A 25,071-nucleotide genomic window follows, 5' to 3' on the forward strand; every position below is an offset into this window, starting at 1 on the left:
AGTTCAAAGAAAAGGTCGTAAAACAGTTCAAAGAAAAGGTGCCTGGAGGGAGGTCAGGCCCTGCCTCCTCTTCGCTTTGTAGATCTCGGGTAAAGACAAAATCTTCCCGTGGATTACAATACATCAAAGAAACTGACGCCTTCATGTCGCTTCCCATCGTACACAGTGGAGTTTTACAAGCCTTCTGCTTGGTAGGATCAAAGACAGCTTTTTGTCCTCTCGCAGGGCGAGCTGAACTCAATGTAACACAAAGTTTTGTGATAACTTAGATGCAATTATCCTGAAAGCACGACTCCGGTAAGCTGGATTGTTGGCGAATTACGGCTACCATAGTCAGACGTACTGTGCTTCAGTTACAGTGAAGGGAGAAATCTGGGCTTCCGGTCCTTAGTTTTCTGGAAATGTGGCCCCCAAACTAGAAAATATTCCATTTCGTGTGAGGGAGGACTAAGTCAGTCTATCGAAATAAATCTGAGGCGCTTTCTGGTTTCAGCGCTGACTCCCGTTTGTTTACTATCCAATCAAATTTGAGCAGATTACTATTTAGTTGCGCCTTATAACCCAGTGCGCCTACATACGTTTTAATTCTGATTGTGCTTACCTACATTGAAGCAATTCTTTTTGGTACTTGGTGTAATGATAAGTGTGACCAGTAGATGGCAGTCACACATAAGACATTTGGACTGCCCGTTGAACAAATGACGCTCGCAAGTACCCGTAAGCGAGCGACACCAAAACTTTGATGTTTCATTGAGAATATAGAACATTACACAAAATCTGTCAAAATGTTTTCGCACGTGTCAGGTTCAAACACTGATGACATCTATTAAACAAGACAAGAAGCAAGGAACTAAACAGAGACAGAATTAAATTTAGCTCAATGAGGAGAAACGCGTAGACACTGTACAGTGTCGCCCCACGCTCTGACGAAAGATTGTACGCCTCCTCTTTTATTTGGACTTTCCCTGATTACATGGCAACAGCTGTTTCTAAGGGAGGGAGGTCGTAAATAGCCACCGCCTTTGTTACAAAACAGTTCAAAGAAAAGGTCGTAAAGCAGTTCAAAGAAAAGGTGCCTGGAGGGAGGTCAGGCCCTGCCTCCTCTCCGCTTTGTAGATCTCGGGTAAAGACAAAATCTTCCCGTGGATTACAATACGTCAAAGACATCTTTTTGTCCTCTCGCATGGCGAGCTGAACTCAATGTAACACAAAGTTTTGTGATAACTTAGATACAATTATCCTGAAAGCACGACTCCGGTAAGCTGGATTGTTGGCGAATTACGGCTACCATAGTCAGACGTACTGTGCTTCAGTTACAGTGAAGGGAGAAATCTGGGCCTCCGGTCCTTAGTTTTCTGGAAATGTGGCCCCCAAACTAGAAAATATTCAATTTCCGTGTGAGGGAGAACTAAGTTAAGTCTATTGAAATAAATCGGAGGAGCTTTCTGGTTTCAGCGCTGACTCCCGTTTGTTTACTATCCAATCAAACCTGAGCAGGTTTCTATGTACTATAAAGTTGCAAGAAAGTTGCTGATTATACAGGAAACTCTGAATCTTGGCCTATATATCAGTTTGCTGCATTTGGAAGCAACCCCAAAAAATTAAGACTTTTCATAGGTAATTATCAACTAAATATTTATTACTGGCCAGACTAAACAGGCTATTTACATGATGCCATTTAATGTGGAAATTAAATTATATACTATTAGTAGCTGAGAGCCAGCTGCTGTATTTCCAGCGTCTGTAGTCCGTGCCAGTGGGAAGGTAGATTGCATATGCTATTATAAGCCACGGCAGTTAATGGTTCTGATGGAACAAGTCCCAGTGTGGAATGTGTTTTTGGCACCGCTGCAGACGAGGAAATGCAAATGATCGGGCTTGCTAGTTTGTCGGTACACTTTATTTGTGCATTTTTGACCTCTTTAGGGATTCATTGGCAATAGAAGCCAGCATGTAATAGCATATGTTCAGATTTGCAAAAAAAAGGATACCGAGCGTGTAACCTATGCATACGATGCCATCAGCAGAGGCTGTTCAGGAACACACTGATTGAGAAAATTAGTTAAAAAAAAAGTCATTACTGTATTTTCCGAACTATAGAGTGCATCGGTATATAAGCCACTACATTTTAGAAGGAAAACATTTTTTATATATGGTGGCCACGGATGAAGTGCTGGCTGTCCAGAGTCGGGACCCGGGGTGGATCGCTCGCCTGTGCATCAGACTCTCACTATTATATTAGATCTACTATGGACTGGACTCTCACTATTATGTTAGATCCACTATGGACTGGACTCTCACTATTATGTTAGATCCACTATGGACTGGACTCTCACGCTATTATGTTAGATCCACTATGGACTGGACTCTCCCTATTATGTTAGATCCACTATGGACTGGACTCTCACACTATTGTGTTAGATCCACTATGGACTGGACTCTTACACTATTATGTTAGATCCACTATGGACTGGACTCTCACTATTATGTTAGATCCACTATGGACTGGACTCTCACTATTATGTTAGATCCACTATGGACTGGACTCTCACACTATTATGTTAGATCCACTATGGACTGGACTCTCACTATTATGTTAGATCCACTATGGACTGGACTCTCACTATTATGTTAGATCCACTATGGACTGGACCTTCACTATTATGTTAGATCCACTATGGACTGGACTCTCACACTATTATGTTAGATCCACTATGGACTGGACCTTCACACTATTATGTTAGATCCACTATGGACTGGACTCTCACTATTATGTTAGATCCACTATGGACTGGACTCTCACACTATTATGTTAGATCTACTATGGACTGGACTCCCACTATTATGTTAGATCCACTATGGACTGGACTCTCACACTATTATGTTAGATCTACTATGGACTGGACTCTCACTATTATGTTAGATCCACTATGTACTGGACTCTCACTATTATGTTAGATCCACTATGGACTGGACCTTCACACTATTATGTTAGATCCACTATGTACTGGACTCTCACTATTATGTTAGATCCACTATGGACTGGAATCTCACACTATTATGTTAGATCCACTATGGACTGGACTCTCACTATTAAGTTAGATCCACTATGGACTGGAATCTCACACTATTATGTTAGATCCACTATGGACTGGACTCTCACTATTATGTTAGATCCACTATGGACTGGACTCTCACACTATTATGTTAGATCCACTATGGACTGGACTCTCACTATTATGTTAGATCCACTATGGACTGGACTCTCACACTATTATGTTAGATCTACTATGGACTGGACTCTCACTATTATGTTAGATCCACTATGGACTGGACTCTCACACTATTATGTTAGATCTACTATGGACTGGACTCTCACTATTATGTTAGATCCACTATGGACTGGACTTTCACACGATTATGTTAGATCCACTATGGACTGGACTCTCAATATTATGTTGGATCCACTATGGACTGGACTCTTACACTATTATGTTAGATCCACTATGGACTGGACTCTCACACTATTATGCTAGATCCACTATGGACTGGACTCTCACTATTATGTTAGATCCACTATGGACTGGACTCTCACTATTATGTTAGATCCACTATGGACTGGACTCTCACAATATTATGCTAGATCCACTCGACGTCCATTGCACCGGTCGTTCTAGAGGGGGGGTCACCCAAATCTGCGGTTCTCTCCAAGGCTTCTCATTGTCATCCGACTGGGTTGAGTTTTTCCTTGCCCTGATGTGGGATCTGACACTTGTGATTTAGGTCTATATAAATAAACATTGATTGATTGATATATATTAGCTGCTCCGGACTATAAGCCGCAGATGTGTATGTTGTGAAATTAGTTATTTACACAAAATATTTTGTACATTTTTATTGACATACCTTAATTATTTCCAAATGGTGCCTGTAACGTGGCAGTAAAACGGATGATTTAACAAAACAGAAGTCATCCTAGCTGTGCAAGCTAGCTTTCCAATGAGCGAAACAGACTCATTAACGTTACGGTTACGAAACTGAAACAATACAAAAAGAATGCCATTGTAAGTTAGTAATACTAACGCAGTCAGTAAATGTGTTAGCAAATTATCTAATGCTAACGACGCTAGCTTCATTACATGATGACAGCACGAACAAATATGCATGAAAACACTCCTACAGACATCACACAAGGGACGGTTTAGTGAGTAAGAATTGTTTTAGTTATATTGTAAAACTCACAAACGTTGCTTGGAGGTGATGAAATTGGTGTCTGTAACACGGCAGTAAAACGGCTGATCAAACAAAACAGAAGTCATCGTAGCTGTGCAAGCTAGCTTTTCAATCAGCGAAACAGACTCTAACGTCACGCTGACGTTTAGGGGAATTTACGAAACTAAAACAATACAAAAGAATGTCATTGTCAGTTAATGATACTAACACAGGCAGTAAATGTGTGAGCAAATTAGCTACTGCTAACGGCGCTAGCTTCATGACATGACAATAGCACGAACAAATGTGCATGAAAACACTCCTACAGACATCGGTAAGTAAGAATAGTTTTAGTTATATTGTAAAACTCACAAACGTTGCTTGGAGTGAGGAATGAAGAATCCATACGAGTAGACGCACTATGGAAACCTAAAAGACGGAACGGCACTTGCACTTCCGGTTCAAAGCTCTAAACAGCCGGGGCACTGCGCCGCCTGCAGTGAGCGAACTCGTCCGAAAAATGGCGCCATAGCACAAACAATAACACACCTTTTCAGTGTCTTTGCGAGTTTAAAATTGTTTTTTTGCAAAATCCATACATTTTACAAAGCCACAGGATTCAAAGCGTAGGAAATGGTCCGTAATTTACGGTGGTAATACATATCATTGTAATGTAATTAATGAAAGTGTCACAGGCTTCTTAAGCCCGTGCAAACTTGCGTTCCGGGCCAGAACGTAGCGACCTGTTCCAGTACCCAGCATTCCCCCATTCCCGCGTCACGAGCTGTGCACCTCGTCTCCCCGTATTCCCACTGGTTCCCTGGCTGCCTCTTGCATCTGGTGTCACGACGTGGTTTTCGCAGCTTACTGCGGGGTCGTTCTCCCAGGAAGGCAGACGGACTACTCCGGACAAGGCGTGCAGGTAAAAACATGATTTAATTCTCTTAATCAGAGCCAGGTGGGAATAATAAGTAACCATGGTAACAAACAAGGGTGCACAAAAACAGGAACTAAGGGAGTCCAAAATCTAACAGAACATAACAAAAACATGATCTGGACCACGGATCATGACATCTCGAGCTGCCGCCTGGACGTGGACTTTTGACGCCTCGCTCCTGCCCCTTGACCTCATGCCTGCCCACAGACCTTCGAGCTCGCCTTGCCCCCTTGCACTCCCACACCTCGCTCAACACTACCAGGTAACACTCAACAGCTAATCACTACGCATAGTCGCACACCACACACGTCCTGCTATCTGCGTCGTCTTCTTCCCCCTGTACCGTAATGGAACGTAAATGATGAGTTACTTAAAAAATGTGGGGTATTGAGAGATGTACGGCTTTGGCTGCTGCCCAGACAACCAGATCCCAAAAAAATGGAATACAACTGAAAAATGTAATGTTTTGCGGGCGCAGGCTGATCATCTTCCTGGGGTTCTTAAGCCCGTGCAAACCTGCGTTCCGGGCCAGAACGTAGCGACCTGTTCCAGTACACAGCATTCCCCCCGTTCCCGCGTCACGAGCTGTGCGCCTCGTCTCCCCGTATTCCCTCCGGTTCCCTGGCTGCCTCTTGGATCTCGACCTCGCTCCTGCCCCTTGACCTCACGCCTGCCCACGGACCTCCGAGCTCGCCTCACCCCCTTGGACTTCCACACCTCGCTCAACACTACCACTACCGGTAACACTACGCATAGTCGCACACAACACACATTTGGATTAGTTTCACACTTCATTTGTTATTATATATATAAATAAATAGAGCTAAAACGACGTCCTGCATTCTGTGCCGTCTTCTTCCCCCTGTACCGTACCAGAACGTAAATGATGAGTTACTTAAAAAATGTGGGGTATTGAGAGATGTTTCCCAGCTTTGGAATAATGGAATACAACTGAAAGATGTATACTACGTAAGTATCTTAGATATTCTTCTCACGTCTCCTCTTTTCTCATTAGGTCCACGCGATACATGCTTGATGATGGCCTCCCCCTCCAGTATGTGCTTTAATGAGCCATAATGGTCATGAGCAGGTGTCTCCACTCATCACCGCACCCTGGTCACAAATCTTCATGAGGACATGATTATAGGGGGCTGACGGCCGTCTTAGCCAATTGCCGTTCAAAATTGTCACGATTCTCACATTACACTTTAGGGAACTGTTAGCCAGCTGAACCCGGCGAAAAAACTGCAGATTCTCATTTTTTCCGTCTGCGTACACAAATGCTCCAGATGGAAGGCAGCTGTGGCTTGTCACTTGGACCTCTATTTAATACATGTCGTTTGTTTTCTTGCATTTTGATCGCCAACTATGGGCAAACATGTGTGGCATCAATTTTTATTTATCTTAAGAGCGGAAGGAATGTGAAGGCCTGGCTCTCAGTCTCCATTCTAAGTCACCCCAGAGGTTGTTCTATCGGGTTCAGGTCAGGTTAGTAAATAAAGATCTGTACGGATCAGAAACATGGAAAACCACCAATAGCATACTCAATAAACTACAGACATTCATAAACCGTTTCCTCCGTCGGGTCCCAGGAGTCTACTGGCCAGACACCATCACCAATGCCAACCTGTGGGAACACGCCAAACAAGAACCAGTGGAACTGCAAATCAGGAGAAGGAAGTGGAGCTGGATAGGCCACACACTCAGAAAACCCAATAAATCAATCACCAAACAGGCACTACCATGGGACACACAGGGAGAAAGAAACAGAGGGAGACCAAGAACAACCTGGAGAAGAAGCACGGAACAGGAGATGAGGGCTGAGGGGCTTGTCATGGCAACAACTCGACCGAAGGGCACAAGACCGGAATGGATGGAAGGCTTTCGTCGGCGGCCTATGTTCCTCAGGAAATACTAAGGCCTAATCAATGTCTTTATTTAGAAAAGTATCAAAATACTTTTTGGTACCGGTACCAAAATGTTGGTATCGGGACAACCCTACTATTTACCAGCTGCATGAGGCTGCCGGAGCTCCAGTCTGTCGGAGGACCGCCTATGGTGCGCCTACCAGCACTTGCTTTTCTCTCAGTGTGTGCTCCCCTAGTTTTTTGTCTTCCCAGACTAACCCACAAGACAGCGGGGCAGTGATTGGGTGATGCCAGGGCGTGTCCACAAAGTGGGCCTGGGCATCACGCCTCTGGGGACCACCGCAGCTCCGAGATCACCTGCCACGTTTGCCTTGAGACCTTTGAATTCGGGAGATTTGGGGGGTGGGGGGGCTGAGGTGTGGGGGAGGAGGGGTTGATTGTCTTGGTCTCCATGCCATTGGACCCTGGCCTTCTCTTTGCCAAGGACAGTGTGGTGGCTGTCTGTGCACCAGTCTCCCCACTTTGAAAGATTCCACGCACAGGCGTTCTCCTGAAGGCAATCCCACCAACAGGAGGACAATCATACTTGTTTCGAGTGATCGCCAACGACTATCTACCATGTAGGTGTGTGGACCTCTCGTGTAGTAAACACAACTATTTTGTACAATCTTCTTAAAAACCACCAACAAAATACTTGGTGACCAGAAAAACCCACCCTGTCACCTTTTACAGCCGTCAGCCTGCCCTCACCTTGTTCAGCGTGATGACCGCGTCTTGGTTGACTCCTGAGATGTTGAACGTGTCGCCCGTCTCGCCCTCCAAGATGGTGTACTCCAGCCTGGCGTTGTCTCCGAGGTCGGCGTCGCCCGCCGCGATGCGTCCTATTTCGGCTCCGGGGACGGCCAGCTCGGACACGGAGAAGGACCACATACCTGGGAGAGACAGGCGGGGGTGGGGGGACACTTTTAGAAGGGCTGGAGCCTGCGTGAGTTGAACGTCTGGTTTGTCTTTGGAAGTGTTTTCAAAAGCAATGTTTACACCAGTAATATTGAACTCAAATAAGATGCCGCTCCCAGTGTGGAACGCTCTCCCTGACCACCTGAGGGCACCACAGACTGGGGATGCTTTTAAAAAAGGCTTAAAAACCCTTCTTTTAAAAAAAGCCTTTTTTTTATAGACATATTAAGTTAAAGTTAAAGTTAAAGTACCAATGATTGTCACACACACACGAGGTGTGGCGAAATTATTCTATGCATTTGACCCATCACCCTTGATCACCCCCTGGGAGGTGAGGGGAGCAGTGGGCAGCAGCAGTGGCTGCGCCAGGTAATCATTTTTGGTGATTTAACCCCCAATTCCAACCCTTGATGCTTGGCTCTCACACTATTAACTAGATCCACTATGGACAAACTCTCACACTATTAATTAGATCCACTATGGACTGGACTCTCACACTATTATGTTAGATCCACTATGGACTGGACTCTCACAATATTAAGTAGATCCACTATGGACTGGACTCTCACACTATTATGTTAGATCCACTATGGACTGGATTCTCACACTATTAACTAGATCCACTATGGACAAACTCTCACACTATTAACTCGATCCACTATGGACTGGACTCTCACACTATTATGTTCGATCCACTATGGACTGGACTCTCACAATATTAAGTAGATCCACTATGGACTGGACCCTCACTATTATGTTGGATCCACTATGGACTGGACTCTCACAATATTAAGTAGATCCACTATGGACTGGACTCTCACACTATTATGTTAGATCCACTATGGACTGGACTCTCACACTATTAACTAGATCCACTATGGACAAACTCTCACACTAATAACTCGATCCACTATGGACTGGACTCTCACACTATTATGTTAGATCCACTATGGACTGGACTCTCACAATATTAAGTAGATCCACTATGGACTGGACTCTCACTATTATGTTGGATCCACTATGGACTGGACTCTCACACTATTGAGTAGATCCACTGTGGACTGGACTCTCACACTATTAAGTAGATCCACTATGGACTGGACTCTCACACTATTAACTAGATCCACTCTGGACTAGACTCTCACACTTTTAACTAGATCCACTATGGACTGGACTCCCACACTATTAACTAGATCCCCTATGGACTGGACTCTCAGACTATTAACTAGATCCACTCTGGACTGGACTCTCACACTATTAACTAGATCCACTATGGACTGGACTCTCACACTATTAACTAGATCCACTATGGACTGGACTATCACACTATTAGCTAGAACCACTATGGACAAACTCATACTATTAACTAGATCCACTATGGACTGGACTCTCACATTATTAACTAGATCCACTATGGACTGGACTCTCACATTATTAACTAGATCCACTATGGACTGGACTCTCACACTATTAACTAGATACACTATGGACTGGACTCTCACACTATTAACTAGATCCACTATGGACTGGACTCTTACACTATTAACTAGATCCACTATGGACTGGACTGTCACACTATTAACTAGATCCACTATGGACTGGACTATCACACTATTAACTAGATCCACTATGGACTGGACTCTCACACTATTAACTAGATACACTATGGACTGGACTCTCACACTATTAACTAGATCAACCATGGACTGGACTCTCACACTATTAACTAGATCCACTCCACGTCCATTGCACCGGTCGCCTGGGTCTCCTTGTGGTCCCCCCAAGGTTTCTCATTGTCATCCCGGGACTTTACAGCCGTGTTCATGGTAGATGTTTACAACCCCCGAGTGCTAAAACCAACAAGGAGCTCCAGAACAATCACCCGGGATTCCTTTTATGCGATTGCGGGGGATTTCAGTCACTTAAATCTTGACAGATATCTGGCGTCGGTTCCGTGGGCTCGTCATGGCACAAACAACATGCCGTCAATGTTCACAAGTTTAATACGTCAACTAAAAAGCACTCAGACCTCAGCCGGGCCTCGTCTCCGAATAGTGAATCATTCTTTGAAGGAAAAACTGCGCTTTTTTTTGCAAACACGCCGAAGCTAAATATGAAGAGGACCAACTCATTTTGGCGGTCCTGGAAGTCACCGTAGTTTGTTTGCGTGCCACTCCTTCTTTGTCTCATTTTGTCCACCAAATGTTTTATACTGTGCGTGGATGCCCAAAGGTGAGCTTTGTTGAGGTTATTGACTTGTGTGGAGTGCTAAATCAGGCGAGCTAATCGATGCTAACATGCTATTTGGGCTCGTTTTCTAGGTACATTTGAGCTCAGTTGGTAAAGCAACTTAAAGGTTATTTTTGACAAAAAAGGGCATAAAAATAACTAACAAAAAATTGTTTAAAAACTTAAAAATCGACAATTAGATCTGAAGTTGATCTAGAAACTTAAGCATTGAAAGTAAAAAAAAAAAATCAATAAATACAAATGTATGACTTATTTTTAACATAATTTTAGTGAAAAAAAAACTGTCATGCTCAAAAATAATAATAATAAATTAAAATCAATGTTGTGAATTATTGACTAATTTAAGGCTCCCATTACGTCACATTAAACATTCCACTTTGGGGTAAAATATTGCATATTTTGTGTGTTTGCATGTAAAAAAACAAGTTCTTTTTTTACTAAAAAGGGCATAAAAATAACAAACAAAAAAATTGTTTCAAAATGTAAAAATCGACAAATAGATTTGAAGTTGATCTAGAAACCTAAGTATTGAAAATAAAAAATAAATAAATAAATACAAATGTATGACTTATTTTTAACAGAATTTTAGTGGGACTTTCAAAAACAACAACTGTCATGCTCAAAAATAATAAAAATGAATTAAAATCAATGTTGCGAATTATTGACCTATTTAAGACTGATTACGTCACATTCCATTTTGGGGTAAAATATAGCATATTTTGTGTGTTTGCATGTAAAAAACTAAGTTATTTTTGACAAAAAAGGGCATAAAAATAAACCTTTTTTTTTTAAACGCAAAAATTGACAAATAGATCTGAAGTTGATCTAGAAACCTAAGCATTGAAAGTAAAAAAATAAATAAATAAATACAAATACAAATTATTTTTAACTGAATTTTAGTGGGACTTTCAAAAATTGCTCAAAAATAATAATAATGAATTAAAATCAATGTTATGATTTATTGACCTTAATAGGTCATTTTTTTTATTTTACGTCAAATATTGCACTTTAATACATTTTAGGGGGAAAATATTGCATATTTTTTGTGGGTTTTGCTAAATTGTTCCAAAAATATTTTTCCAAGTTGAAAACATTTTTATTTCAGTAATTTCCAGAATTGCCGGTTTTCCAAAGGAATGATGTGGTGTGTTCACCAAAATAAATGTAAAAAAAATATTGATCAAACTACCATTTTCTAATTTAAAAAAAAATAATTAAAAAATCCAGGAATTTCCAGAATTCCCGGTTTTCCAAAGGAATGGTGTGTTCACCAAAAGAAATTGTTCAAAAAATATCCCCGATCAAACTACCATTTTCCAAGTAAAAAAAAAATAAATTCCAGAAATTTCCAGATTTCCTGGCTTTCCAAAGGAATCGTGTGTTCACCAAAAGAAATAGGCCATTTTTCAAACTTGCACACTTCCCACATTTCTCACCTGATTTCACCATCCACACACTCACTTTGGACGATCAAACTACCATTTTCCAAGTTAAAAAAATAAATGCAATTCCAAGAATTTCCAGGAAACCTGGTTTTCTAAAGGAGTGGTGTGTCCACCAAAAGAGATTGTTAAAAAAAATATCCTTTATCAAACTACCATTTTCCAAATTAAAAAAAAAAATTCCAGGAAATTACAGAATTCCCAGTTTTCAAAAAAAAATTATTTCCAGGAATTTACAGAATTCCCGGTTTTCCAAAGGAATGGTGTGTTCCCCAAAATAAATTGTTCAAAAATATCCTCGATTAAACTACCATTTTCCAAGTTAAAAAATAAATACAATTCCAAGAATTTCCAGGAAACCTGGTTTTCCAAAGGAGTGGTGTGTTCACCAAAAGAGATTGTTCAAAAAATATCCCCGACCAATTTACCATTTTCCAAGTTAAAAAAAAAAAAAAAAATTCCAGGAATTTCCAGAATTGCCAGTTTTCACCTACTCAGTGGCCTAGTGGTTAGAGTGTCCGCCCTGAGATCAATAGGTTGTGAGTTCAAACCCCGGCCGAGTCATACCAAAGACTGTAAAAATGGGACCCATTACCTCCCTGCTTGGCACTCAGCATCAAGGGTTGGAATTGGGGGTTAAATCACCAAAGATGATTCCCGGGCGCGGCCACCGCTGCTGCCCACTGCTCCCCACTGCTCCCCTCACCTCCCAGGGGGTGATCAAGGGCGATGGGTCAAATGCAGAGAATAATTTCGCCACACCTAGTGTGTGTGTGACAATCATTGGTACTTTAACTTTTTTCCAAAGAAAAAAACTTCAGGAATTTCCAGAATTCCCGTTTCCCGGAATGGTGTGTTCACCAAAATAAATTGTTCAAAAAATATCCTCGATCAAACTACCATTTTCCAAGTTAAAAAAACAAATACAATTCCAATAATTTCCAGGAACCCTGGTTTTTCAAAGGAGTGGTGTGTTCATCAAAAGAGATTGTTCAAAAAATATCCCCGACCAATTTACCATTTTCCAAGTTAAAAAAAAAAAATTCCGGGAATTTCCAGAATTCCCAGTTTTCCAAAGAAAAACATTCCAGGAATTTCCCAAATTCCCGGTTTTCCAAAGGAATGGTGTGTTCACCAAAATAAATTGTTAAAAAAATATCCTCAATCAAACTACCGTTTTCCAAGTTGAAAAAATAAATACAATTCCAAAAATTTCCAGGAAACTTGGTTTTCCAAAGGAGTGGTGTGTTCACCAAAAGAGATTGTTCAAAAAATATCACCGACCAATTTACCATTTTCCAAGTTAAAAAAAAAAGCAAATTCCGGGAATTTCCAGAATTCCCAGCTTTCCTAAGAAAAAAATTCCAGGAATTTCCAAAATTACCAGTTTTCCAAAGGAATGGTGTGTTCACCAAAATAAATTGTTTGAAAAATATCCTTGATCAATTTACCATTTTCCAAGTTAAAAAAAAATAAATTCTGGGAATTTCCAGAATGTTACAGATGGCAAAATATACTTGTTAAATAAAAGCTTTTAATGAATACTTAGGCCTACTACTGTACTGTCATTTTGGTCACTATGGTGGTACTTGGAGAGCCTAGTTTCAGAACTACTGATCTGGATATTTAATGAAAACATTTTAAATAAATTACACATTTTGATAAATGAAACCCTTTTCAGTGTCGAAAAAGTTTAGATGACAAATCCATAAAACCACATTCTTATGTGACGTTATCAAGAAAAAAAACCTTTGTCACCATGGCAACAGCGGAGACCCTCAACACAACTCAGCGTACAACTGGAACGATAGGAAGCTATTATTTTACAGTACATTTGCTGCTACCTGCGCTGTTTACGGCATATTAGAGTGAGATAGCGTGCGCTTCTATTATAATGCACTAAGCACCGCTCAGATAAGGAAAGGGAATATGACGTCCTCACATTGCGATATAAAATGCACTTTTGCAACACTTCAAAAAGCAGACACCTCTGCAAAGACAAGACACGGAAGGAATGGTAATCATTCCTCAAGGGGGAGGGGGGGGGGGGAATGGTAAGATAGCACAATTTGACTTGCACACACAACACTGACAGGTGCAGTTGTTATCTAGTGAGGAAGCCAAACAGAGCTGCAGATGTGGGAGAGCACGTCTGCCAAACACACACTGGCTTGGCGCAATAAAAGACAGCCACGTCTTCAGCCACACCATATCTGGGCACGCAAATAGTCGGATGAATTGGGTAAGAAGTGACACCCCCGGTGAGAAAAAATGCTTCATTTTGTGCGTCGTGATGAGAGTGGAGATGTGAGAGCAAAAAGCTCTCTCCTTGTAAAAAAAAAAAAAAAAAAAAAGAAATTCCAGGAATTTCCTGAATTCCCGGGTTTCCAAAGGAATGGTGTGTTCACCAAAAGAAATCAGCCATTTTTCGAGCATGCACACTTCCCACATTTCTCACCCGATCCCACCATCCACACACTCACCTTGGGCGATCAAACTACCATTTTCCAAGTTAAAAAAAAAAAAAAAAAAAAATTCCAGGAATTTCCAGAATTCCCGGTTTTCTAAAGGAATGGTGTGTTCACCAAAATACATTGATCAAAAAATATTCCCGATCAAACTACCATTTTCCAAGTGAAGAATTTTTTTTTTTTTGTGGGTTTTGCTAAATTGTTCCAAAAATATTTTTCCAAGTTGAAAAAAATTAAATTTCAGTAATTTCCAGAATTACCGGTTTTCCAAAGGAATGGTGTGGTGTGTTCACCAAAATAAATGTAAAAAAAATATTCTTGATCAAACTACCATTTTTTCAAGTTATAAAAAAAAAAAAAAAAATTCCAGGAATTTCCAGAATTCCTGGTTTTCCAAAGGATTGGTGTGTCCACCAAAATAAATTGTTAAAAAAATATCCCCCGATTAAACTACCATTTTCCAAGTTAAAAACATTTTTCCCCCAGGAATTTCCAGAATTCCTGGTTTTTCAAAGGAAAAAAAATCCAGGAATTTCCAGAATTCCCGGTTTTCTAAAGGAATGGTGTGTTCACCAAAATACATTGATCAAAAAATATCCCGGATTAAACTACCATTTTGCAAGTTAAAAATAAATAAATAAATCCAAGAATTTCCAGAATTCCTGGTTTTCCAAAGGATTGGTGTGTCCACCAAAATCAATCAATCAATCAATCAATCAATGTTTATTTATATAGCCCTAAATCACAAGTGTCTCAAAGGGCTGCACAAGCCACAACGACATCCTCGGTACAAAGCCCACATAAGGGCAAGGAAAAACTCACCTCAGTGGGACGTCGATGTGAATGACTATGAGAAACCTTGGAGAGGACCGCATATGTGGGTAACCCCCCCCCCCCCCCCCCTCTAGGGGAGACCGAATGCAATGAATGTCGAGTGGGTCTGACATAATATTGTGGAAGTCTAGTCCATAGTGAAATAAATTGTTAAAAAAATATCCCCCGATTAAACTACCATTTTCCAAGTTAAAAACATTTTCCCCCCCAGGAATTTCCAGAATTCCTGGTTTTTCAAAGGAAAAAAAATCCAGGAATTTACAGAATTACCGGTTTTCCAAAGGAATGTTGTGTTCACCAAAAGGAATTGTTCAAAAAATATCCTCGATCAAACTACCATTTTCCAGGTAAAAAAAATATTTAAACAAATTCCAGGAATTTCCAGAATTCCCGGGTTTCCAAAGGAATGGTGTGTTCACCAAAATAAATTGTTCAAAAAATATCCCTGATCAAACTACCATTTTCTAAGTTAAAAAATATAAATCCAGGAATGTTTTCCAAGGACTGGTGTGTTCACCAAAAGAAATTGGCCATTTTCCAAATTTGCACACTTCCCACGTTCCTCAACTGATTCCACCATCCACATACTCACATTGGACGATCAAACTACCATTTTTCAAGTAAAAAAAAAAAAAACATTTCCAGGAATTCCACAATAGCTGGTTTTCCAAAATAATCCTGTGTTCACCAAAAGAAATCGGCCATTTTTCGAACAAGCACACTTCCCACATTTCTCACCCGATTCCACCATCCACACACTCACCTTGGGCGATCAAACTACCATTTTCCAAGTTATATATATATATATAAAAAATTTAAAAAAAATCCAGGAATTTCCAGAATTCCCGGTTTTCTAAGGGAATGGTGTGTTCACCAAAATACATTGATGAAAAAATATCCCGGATTAAACTACCATTTTGCAAGTTAAAAATAAATAAATAAATCCAGGAATTTCCAGAATTCCTGGTTTTCCAAAGGATTGGTGTGTCCACCAAAATAAATTGTTAAAAAAATATCCCCCGATTAAACTACCATTTTCCAAGTTAAAAACATTTTTTCCCCCAGGAATTTCCAGAATTCCTGGTCTTTCAAAGGAAAAAAAAAATCCAGAAATTTACAGACTTACCGGTTTTCCAAAGGAATGGTGTGTTCACCAAAAGGAATTGTTCAAAAAATATCCTCGATCAAACTACCATTTTCCAGGTAAAAAAAACAATTAAACAAATTCCAGGAATTTCCAGAATTCCTGGGTTTCCAAAGGAATGGTGTGTTCACCGAAATAAATTGTTCAAAAAATATCCCTGATCAAACTACCATTTTCTAAGTTAAAAAATATAAATCCAGGAATGTTTTCCAAGGACTGGTGTGTTCACCAAAAGAAACTGGCCTTTTTCCAAATTTGCACACTTCCCACATTCCTCAACTGATTCCACCATCCACATACTCACATTGGACGATCACACTACCATTTTCCAAGTAAAAAAATAAAACATTTCCAGGAATTCCACAATACCTGGTTTTCCAAAAGAATCCTGTGTTCACCAAAAGAAATCGGCCATTTTTCGAACAAGCACACTTCCCACATTTCTCACCCGATTCCACCATCCACACACTCACCTTGGACGATCAAACTACCATTTTCCAAGTTAAAAAAAATAAAAATTCCAAGAATTTCCAAAATTCCCGATTTTCCAAGGGAATGGTGTGTTCACCAAAATAAATTGGCCATTTTTAGAACTTGCACACTTCCCACATTTCTCACCCGATTCCACCATCCACAAACTCACCTTGGGTGATTAACTACCATTTTCCAAGTAAAAACAAATCATAATTCCAGGAATTTCCAGAATTCCCGGTTTTCCAAAGAAATGAAGTGTTCACCAAAATAAATTGTTCAAATATCCCTGATCCAACTACCATTTTCCAAGTAAAAAAAAAAAAAAAATTCTAAATTTTCCCAGAATTCCCGGTTTTCCAAAAGAATGGTGTTTTCACCAAAATAAATTGTTAAAAAAATATCCTCGATCAAACTACCATTTTCCAAGTTAAAAATAAATTAAAAAAAAACCAGGAATTTCCAGAATTCCCAGTTTTCCAAAGAAATGGTGTGTTTACCAAAATAAATTGTTCAAAAAATATCCCAGGATAAACTACCATTTTCCAAGTTAAATTTATTTTTTTCCAGGAATTTCCGGTTTTCCAAAGGAATGGTGTGTTTACCAAAATAAATTGTTCAAAAAATATCCCGGACAAACTACCATTTTCCAAGTGAAAAAAAAATAAAATCCAGGAATTTCCGGTTTTCCAAAGGAATGGCATGTTCACCAAAATAAATTGTTCAAAATATCCTTGATCAAACTACCATTTACCAAGTTAAAAAAAAAAAATCCAGGAATTTCCAGAATTCCTGGTTTTCCAAAGGAATGGAGTGTTCACCAAAATAAATTGTTCAAAAAATATCTGTGATCCATCTACCATTTTTCAAGTAAAACAAATAAATTCCAGGAATTTCTAGAATTTCCAGTTTTCCAAAAGAAAAAATTCAAAATTTTCCCCAGAATTTACAGTTTTCCAAAAGAATGGTGTGTTCACCAAAATAAATTGTGCCAAAAATATCATCGATCAAACTACCATTTTCCAAATTAAAAATCAACAAAAAAAAATCCAGGAATTTCCAGAATTTCCAGTTTTCCAAAGGAATGGTGTGTTTACCAAAATAAATTGTTCAAAAAATATCCCCGGACAAACTACCATTTTCCAAGTTAAAAAATAAATATTCCAGAAATTTCCGGTTTTCCAAAGGAATGGTATGTTCACCAAAATAAATTGTTCAAAATATCCTTGATCAAACTACCATTTACCAAGTTAAACAAAAAAATAAATAAAATCCAGGAATTTTCCAGAATTCCCGGTTTTCCAAAGGAATGGTGTGTTCACCAAAACAAATTGTTCAAAAAATATCCCAGATTACCCAGAATCCCCGGTTTTCCGGGACATGTTTCCCATTGACAATGAATGGGCCATTTTTCGAACTTGCACACTTCCTACATTCCTCACCCGATTCCACCATCCACACACTCACCTTGGACGATCAAACTACCGTTATCCAAGTAAAAAAAAAAAAAAAAATTCCAGGAATTTCCAAAAATCCCGGTTTTCCAAAGCCCTATTTCCACCTCTTGCTGGAAAGTGTTCACAGTCCACATTTATCAACCAAATCCAACCATTCCACCATAAAAACACCCCTCTTGCTTTACATTTTGTGACCTAATTATTAACCAAATATTAGCGATATAGTTAAAATGAGAAAATAGGAAAATATTACACCTCATTATAAATGTGCCTGTTACTAATTACATATAGAAAACTCTATGGGCAGAATAGAGCAATTCCTATTGACGCCATTGTTAACTGACGTTTGCTAACTTTTATTTAAGGTTTAGAATGCATTAAAAAAAACATACGGGTGCTTTTCTCACTCACTTTTTCCCCTTTAACACTTCTGCCACTTCTTTTGACACACTATGGCATTTTTACCAAGTTTTTGTAACCCCCAGAGTATTTTACCCCATTTTTATGTACAATATTGTCTAAATTGTAGGCGTAGTAATTGTACTTTAATACTACCTACCTAGTATTTACACTATTAACCCTTAACGTTGCGAAATATTTTGACTTTACATCTAGTAATAGCCGAGTAGAAATAGTGTTAAAGTGTGTCTTGTTGATGTTAAAATAGCCCTTTTAAATTGCAATATTATCACAAACTGCTTTTTACCACCGACCCTGAACGCATCTTCAGATAGGGGCAATATTACTGGTCAGTCGGATGCAAAGCGAACTGTGTGCAATGTGATTGGCTCTGAGGGATTGGGGGTGGTTACCTGGTCGTCAACAGGTGTGTATGGTTAGAGAGAGGAAGGCATTTGTTTTTTTTGGTGAAGGACTTTTTGAAGGAGAAACATGTTCAGCTCGGCTATTCAGTAAACAAGTTAAGTACACCATTTGGAAAATGTTTGTGCCACATTGGAGGACTTGGAGACCGCATGGCCAACTGGACTGCAGGGGACACAGCTGCGTGGATGCTACAAACTACCGTACATGCCAAGGGTGGGTGAGTGAGCCGTCCCATAAGTTGTGTTGGATGCCCCCGCTGCTTATACCGCGGCGCGGTTCGAAGTAGAAGTATGAACGAGATGAAGCCATTTCTGAAGGAATTGCGTGTGAATGCTCCAATGTTGAAGTTGGAACGGTTTGAATGGGATAAAAAATGTGGGAGTTGTGGAACTTTGAAAAATGTCCCATTCTTTTCAATGGGAATTTCATGGTAAAGAAAAAGACGGAATTTTTGGGGGAAAATGCAAAATAATTTGAATGTTTTGAATGAGTTCAAATGGTTGGTGTTGGATTTTTTCAAATCAATCGAGAAATGCTGAAGTAGTAACATTTTTAATTGAAAAATGTTATTAAAGAATTCTTGGAATTTCAGGAAAACAGGGAAATTTTTCAAGTTCGAAAAACAACTTACTTTTTTGTCTTGATTAAGAGGAATGTTTTGACGGTGGAACGGTTGAAATGGGTTGAAAATGTGGAAGGAGTAGTCGCCAGACAAAAGGATAAAAAAGGAATTCCTGGAAAAAAAATTTATTTGAAAAAAATATAGTTTCAATGTTCAGGATGAGTGGAATATGTTGAAGTTGGAACGGTTTGAATGGGATAAAAAATGTGGGAGTTGTGGAAGTTTGAAAAATGTCCCATTCTTTTCAATGGGAATTTCATGGACATTTCGGGAAAAGCGGGAATTTATTTGAAAATGCTTAATATTTTGAATGTTGTGAATGAGTTGAAATGGTTGGTGCTGGAATTTTGTCAAATCGGTCGAGAAATATTGAAGCAGTAGGGTTTGAAAAAAACGGGAATTCCTGGAATTTTTTGGAATTTGGAAAAATAATAGTTTGAATGTCCAGAACGAGTGGAATAGTTTGAAGTTGGAACCGTTTGAATCAGATGAAAAATGTGGGAATTGTGAAACTTTGAAAAATGTCCCATTCTTTTCAAAGAATTTCATTGAAATTTGAAGATTTTGGGAAAAGCGGGAATTTATTTGAAAATGAAAACTATTTTGATGGTGGAACGGTTGAAGTGGGTTGAAAAATGTGGAAGGAGTAGTTGACCGATAAAAGGGTAAAAAAAAGGGTTTGGAAAAAAACGGGAGTTCTGGGAATTTCTGGAATTTTTTGAACTTGGAAAAATTATGTCCAGGATGAGTGAAATATGTTTAAGGTAGAATGGTTTGAATCGGTTGAAAAATGTGGAAATTGTGGAAGTTTGAAAAATGGCCAATACATTTTGAATGGGGAAAAAGGAATTATGGGAAATCCTGGAATTTTTTTTTGAATTGTTGAAGTAGAGCACACAATTCCCAAACAGGCTGAATATTTGGAAGAGGAAAAGCTAGAATCAGATGGAAAACTTTGAAAAATGTCCCATTCTTTTCAATAAGAATTTCATGGAAATTTGGGGATTTTGGGAAAAACAGGAATTTATTTGAAAATGCTAAATATTTTGAATGTTGTGAATGAGTTGAAATGGTTGGTGTTGGAATTCTTCAAATCGGCCGAGAAATGTTGAAGCAGTAACATTTTTTAATTTGAGAAATAGTATTACGGAAGTCCTGGAATTTCTGGAAAGCCGGGAATTTTTTTTGTCTTGACTAAGAGGAATGATTTGACGGTGGAACGGTCAAAGTGGGTTGAAAAATGTGGAAAGTAGTCGACAGAAAAAAGGGTTTGAAAAAACGGGAATTCCTGGAATTTTTTTGAATTTGGAAAAATGATAGTTTGAATGTCCAGGATGAGTGGAATATGTTGAAGTTGGAACGATTTGAATCGGTTGAAAAATGTGGAAATGGTGGAAGTTTGAAAAATGTCCCATTCTCTTCAATGGGAATTTCATGGAAATTTCGGTAAAAGCGGGAATTTATTTGAAAATGCTAAATATTTTGAATGTTGTGAATGAGTTCAAAGGGTGCTGGAATTTTTCAAATCGGCCGAGAAATGTTGAAACTAACATTTTTAATTGGGGAAATAGTATTATGGAATTCCTGGAATTTTGGGAAAATAGGGATTTTTTTTTGTCCTGATTAAGAGGAATGATTTGACGGAACGGTTGAAGTGGGTTGAAAAATGTGGAAGGGGTAGTCGACAGATAAAAGGGTGTAAAAAGGGTTTGAAAAAAAAAACAGAAATTCTGTGAATTTCTGGAATTTTTTAACTTGGAAAAATGATAGTTTGAATGTCCAGGATGAGTAGAATATGTTGAAAGTGGAATGGTTTGAATCGGTTGAAAAATGTGGAAATTGTGGAAGTTTGAAAAATGGCCAATTTATTTTGAATGGGGAAAAAAGGAATTATGGGAAATCCTGGAATTTTTTTTTAGAATTTTTGAAGTAGAACACACAATTCCCAAACAGGCTGAATATTTTGAAGTTGGAACAGTTTGAATCAGATGGAAAATGTGGGAGTTGTAGCACTTTGAAAAATGTCCCATTCTTTTTCAAAGGGAATTGCATGGTAATTTGGGGATTTCGGAAAAAGAGGGATTTTTTTGTGAAAAATGCTAAATAATTTGAATGTTTTGAATGAGTTCAAATGGTTGGTGTTGGAATTTTTCAAATAGGTCGAGAAATGTTGAAGTAGTAACATTTTTAATTGAGAAATGTTTTCAAAGAATTCCTGGAATTTCGGGAAAACCGGGAATTTTTCCAGTTAAAAAACAACTTAGTTTTTTGTCCTGATTAAGAGGAATGTTTTGACGGCAGAACGATTGAAATGCGTTGAAAAATGTAGGAGTAGGCTCCTGAAAAAAGGGTGAAAATAGGGCTTTGGAAAAGCAGGAATTCTGGAAAATCGTGGAAGTTTTTTTTTACTTGGAAAAATTATATTTTAAATTTCCAGAATGGTGGAATATGTTGAAGGTGGAATGGTTTGAATAGGTTGGAACATGTGGAAATGGTGAACATTTGAAAAATGGCCAATTCATTTTGAATGGGGAAAAAAGAAAAAAAAAGGAATTATGGGAAATCCTGGAATTGTTTTTTTTTTTAAATTGTTGAAGTAGAGCACACTATTCCCAAATACGCTGAATATTTTGAAGTTGGAACAGTTGGAATCAGATTAAAAATGTGGGAGTTGTGGAATTTTGAAGAATGTCCCATTGATTTTTAATGGGAATTTACAAAAATGTTTGGAATTTCGGGAAAAGCGGGATTGAAAATAAAAAAACTTGAATGGTTTGGTGTTGGAATTTTTCAAATCGGTCGAGAAATGTTGAAGTAGTAACAGTTTTAATTGACAAATGGTATTAAGGAATTCCTTGAATTTCGGGAAAACCGGGAATTTTTCCAGGTAAAAAAACAACTTTTTTTGTCCTGATTAAGAGGAATCATTTGACGGTAGAACGGTTGAAATGCGTCGAAAAATGTAGGAGTAGTAGTGTCCCGAAAAAAGAGTGGAAATAGGGCTTTGGAAAAGCAGGAATTCTGGAAAATCCTGGAATTTTTTGGAACTTAGAAGAATTTCCATTTAAATTTCCATGATGGTGGAATATGTTGAAGGTAGAATGGTTTGAATCGGTTGAAAAATGTTGAAATGTTGAAATGTTGAAAAATGTGGGAGTTGTGGAACTTTGAAGAATGTCCCATAGATTTCAATGGGAATTTACAAAAGAATTGGTAATTTCGGAAAAAGCGGGATGAAAAAAAAAAAAGAAAAAAAAAAGGAAAAAACTTGAATGGTCAAAATCAGTTGGTGTTGGAATTTTTCAAATCGGTTGAGAAATGTTGAAGTAGTAACATGTTGAAATGAGAAATGGTATTACAGAATTCCTGGAATTTCGGGAAAACCGGGAATGTTTCCAGTTAAAAAAACAACTTTGTTTTTTGTCGTAATTAAGAGGAATGTTTTGACAGTGGAACAGTTGAAATGTGTTGAAAAATGTGTAAGGAGTAGTCTCCAGAAAGAAGGGTGGACATAGGGCTTTGGAAAACCAGGAATTCTGGAAAATCCTGGAATTTTTTTGAACTTAGAAAAATTTGAGTTTAAACTTACAGGATGAGTTGAATATGTTGAAGGTGGAATGGTTTAAATAGGTTGAACAATGTGGAAATGGTGGAAGTTTGAAAAATGGCCGATTCCTTTTGAATGGAAAAAAAAAAGAAAGAAAAAAGAAGGAATTATGGGAAATCCGGGAATTTATTTTTGAATCGTTGAAGTAGAGCACACAATTCCCAAACAGGCTGAATATTTTGAAGTTGGAAAAGTTTGAATCGGATTAAAAATGTGGGAGTTGTGGAACTTTGAAGAATGTCCCATTGATTTCAATGGGAATTTACCAAAAATTTGGGAATTTCGGGAAATGCGGGATTTTTTTTTTTGATTGTAAAAAATCCCTTAAATGGTCTGAATAAGTTGAAATGGTTGGTGTTGGAATTTTTCAAATCGGTCGAGAAATGTTGAAGAAGTAACATGTTGAAATGAGACGAAATTCCTGGAATTTCGGGAAATCCGGGAATTTTTTGTCCTGATTAAGGGGAATGATTTGACGGTGGGTTGAAAAATGTGGAAGGAATAGTCGACAGGAAAAAAGGGTGAAGAAAGGGTTTGATAAAACAGGAATTATGGAAAATCCTGGAATTTTTTTTTTTTGAATTGTTGTAGAACACACAATTCCCAAGCAGGCTGAATATTTAGAAGTTGGAACCGTTTGATTCAGATGAAAAATGTGGGAAATGTGGAACTTTGAAGAATGTCCCATTGATTTCAATGGGAATTTTGGGAAAAGCGGGAATCTTTTTTTTTAAATTGTAAAAAAAAAACTTGAATGGTCTGAATGACTTGAAATGGTTGGTGTTGGAATTTTTAAAATCGGTCGAGAAATGTTGAAGTAGTAACATATTGAAATGAGAAATGGTATTACGGAATTCCTGGAATTTCGGGAAAACCGGGAATTTTTCCAGTCCAAAAAACAACTTTGTTTTTTGTCCTGATTAAGAGAAATGTTTTGACGGTAAAACGGTTGAAATGCGTTGAAAAATGTAGAAGGAGTAGTCTCCAGAAAAAAGGGTGGAAATAGGACTTTGGAAAAGCAGGAACTCTGTAAAATCCGGGAATTTTTTTTAACTTTGAAAAATGATAGTTTTAATTTCCAGGATGAGTAGAATATGTTGAAGGTGGAATGGTTTGAATAGGTTGAACAATGTGGAAATGGTGGAAGTTTGAAAAATGGCCGATTCATTTTGAATGGGAAAAAGAAAAAAAAAGGAATAATGGGAAATCCTGGAATTTTTTTTTTTTTAGAATTGTTGAAGTAGAGCACACAATTCCCAAACAGGCTGAATATTTTGAAGTTGGAACAGTTGGAATCGGATGAAAAATGTTGTAGTTGTGCAACTTTGAATAATGTCCCATTGATTTCAATGGAAATTTACAAAAATTTTTGGAATTTCGGGAAAAGCGGGATTTTTTTTTAAATTGTAAAAAAAACTTGAATGGTCTGAATGAGTTGAAATGGTTGGTATTGGAATTTTTAAAATCGGTCGAGAAATGTTGAAGTAGTAACATATTGAAATGAGAAATGGTATTACGGAATTCCTGGAATTTCGGGAAAACCGGGAATTTTTCCAGTCCAAAAAATAACTTTGTTTGTTGTCCTGATTAAGAGGAATGTTTTGACGGTAAAACGGTTGAAATGCGTTGAAAAATGTAGGAGTAGTCTCCAGAAAAAAGGGTGGAAATAGGACTTTGGAAAAGCAGGAATTCTGTAAAATCCGGGAATTTTTTTGAACTTTGAAAAATGATAGTTTTAATTTCCAGGATGAGTAGAATATGTTGAAGGTGGAATGGTTTGAATAGGTTGAACAATGTGGAAATGGTGGAAGTTTGAAAAATGGCCGATTCATTTTGAATGGGAAAATAAAAAAAAAAAGGAATAATGGGAAATCCTGGAATTTTTTTTTAGAATTGTTGAAGTAGAGCACACAATTCCCAAGCAGGCTGAATATTTAGAAGTTGGAACAGTTTGATTCAGATGAAAAATGTGGG

At 38.3% G+C, this 25,071-nt stretch overlaps 1 protein-coding gene across 1 annotated transcript in view; it reads right to left on the reverse strand.

Moving 5' to 3' along the window:
* Positions 1-25,071, reverse strand: part of cdh24b (cadherin 24, type 2b) — a 576,558-nt gene that overhangs the window by 114,785 nt on the left and 436,702 nt on the right. Inside the window, exon 7 of the mRNA XM_061935917.1 lies at positions 7,768-7,949. Within this exon, the coding sequence (XP_061791901.1) occupies positions 7,768-7,949 (182 nt within the window). The remainder of the gene's footprint in view (positions 1-7,767; positions 7,950-25,071) is intronic.

The sequence above is a fragment of the Nerophis lumbriciformis genome, linkage group LG03 (genome assembly GCF_033978685.3).
Source record: "Nerophis lumbriciformis linkage group LG03, RoL_Nlum_v2.1, whole genome shotgun sequence".
NCBI classification, from domain to species: domain Eukaryota; kingdom Metazoa; phylum Chordata; class Actinopteri; order Syngnathiformes; family Syngnathidae; genus Nerophis; species Nerophis lumbriciformis.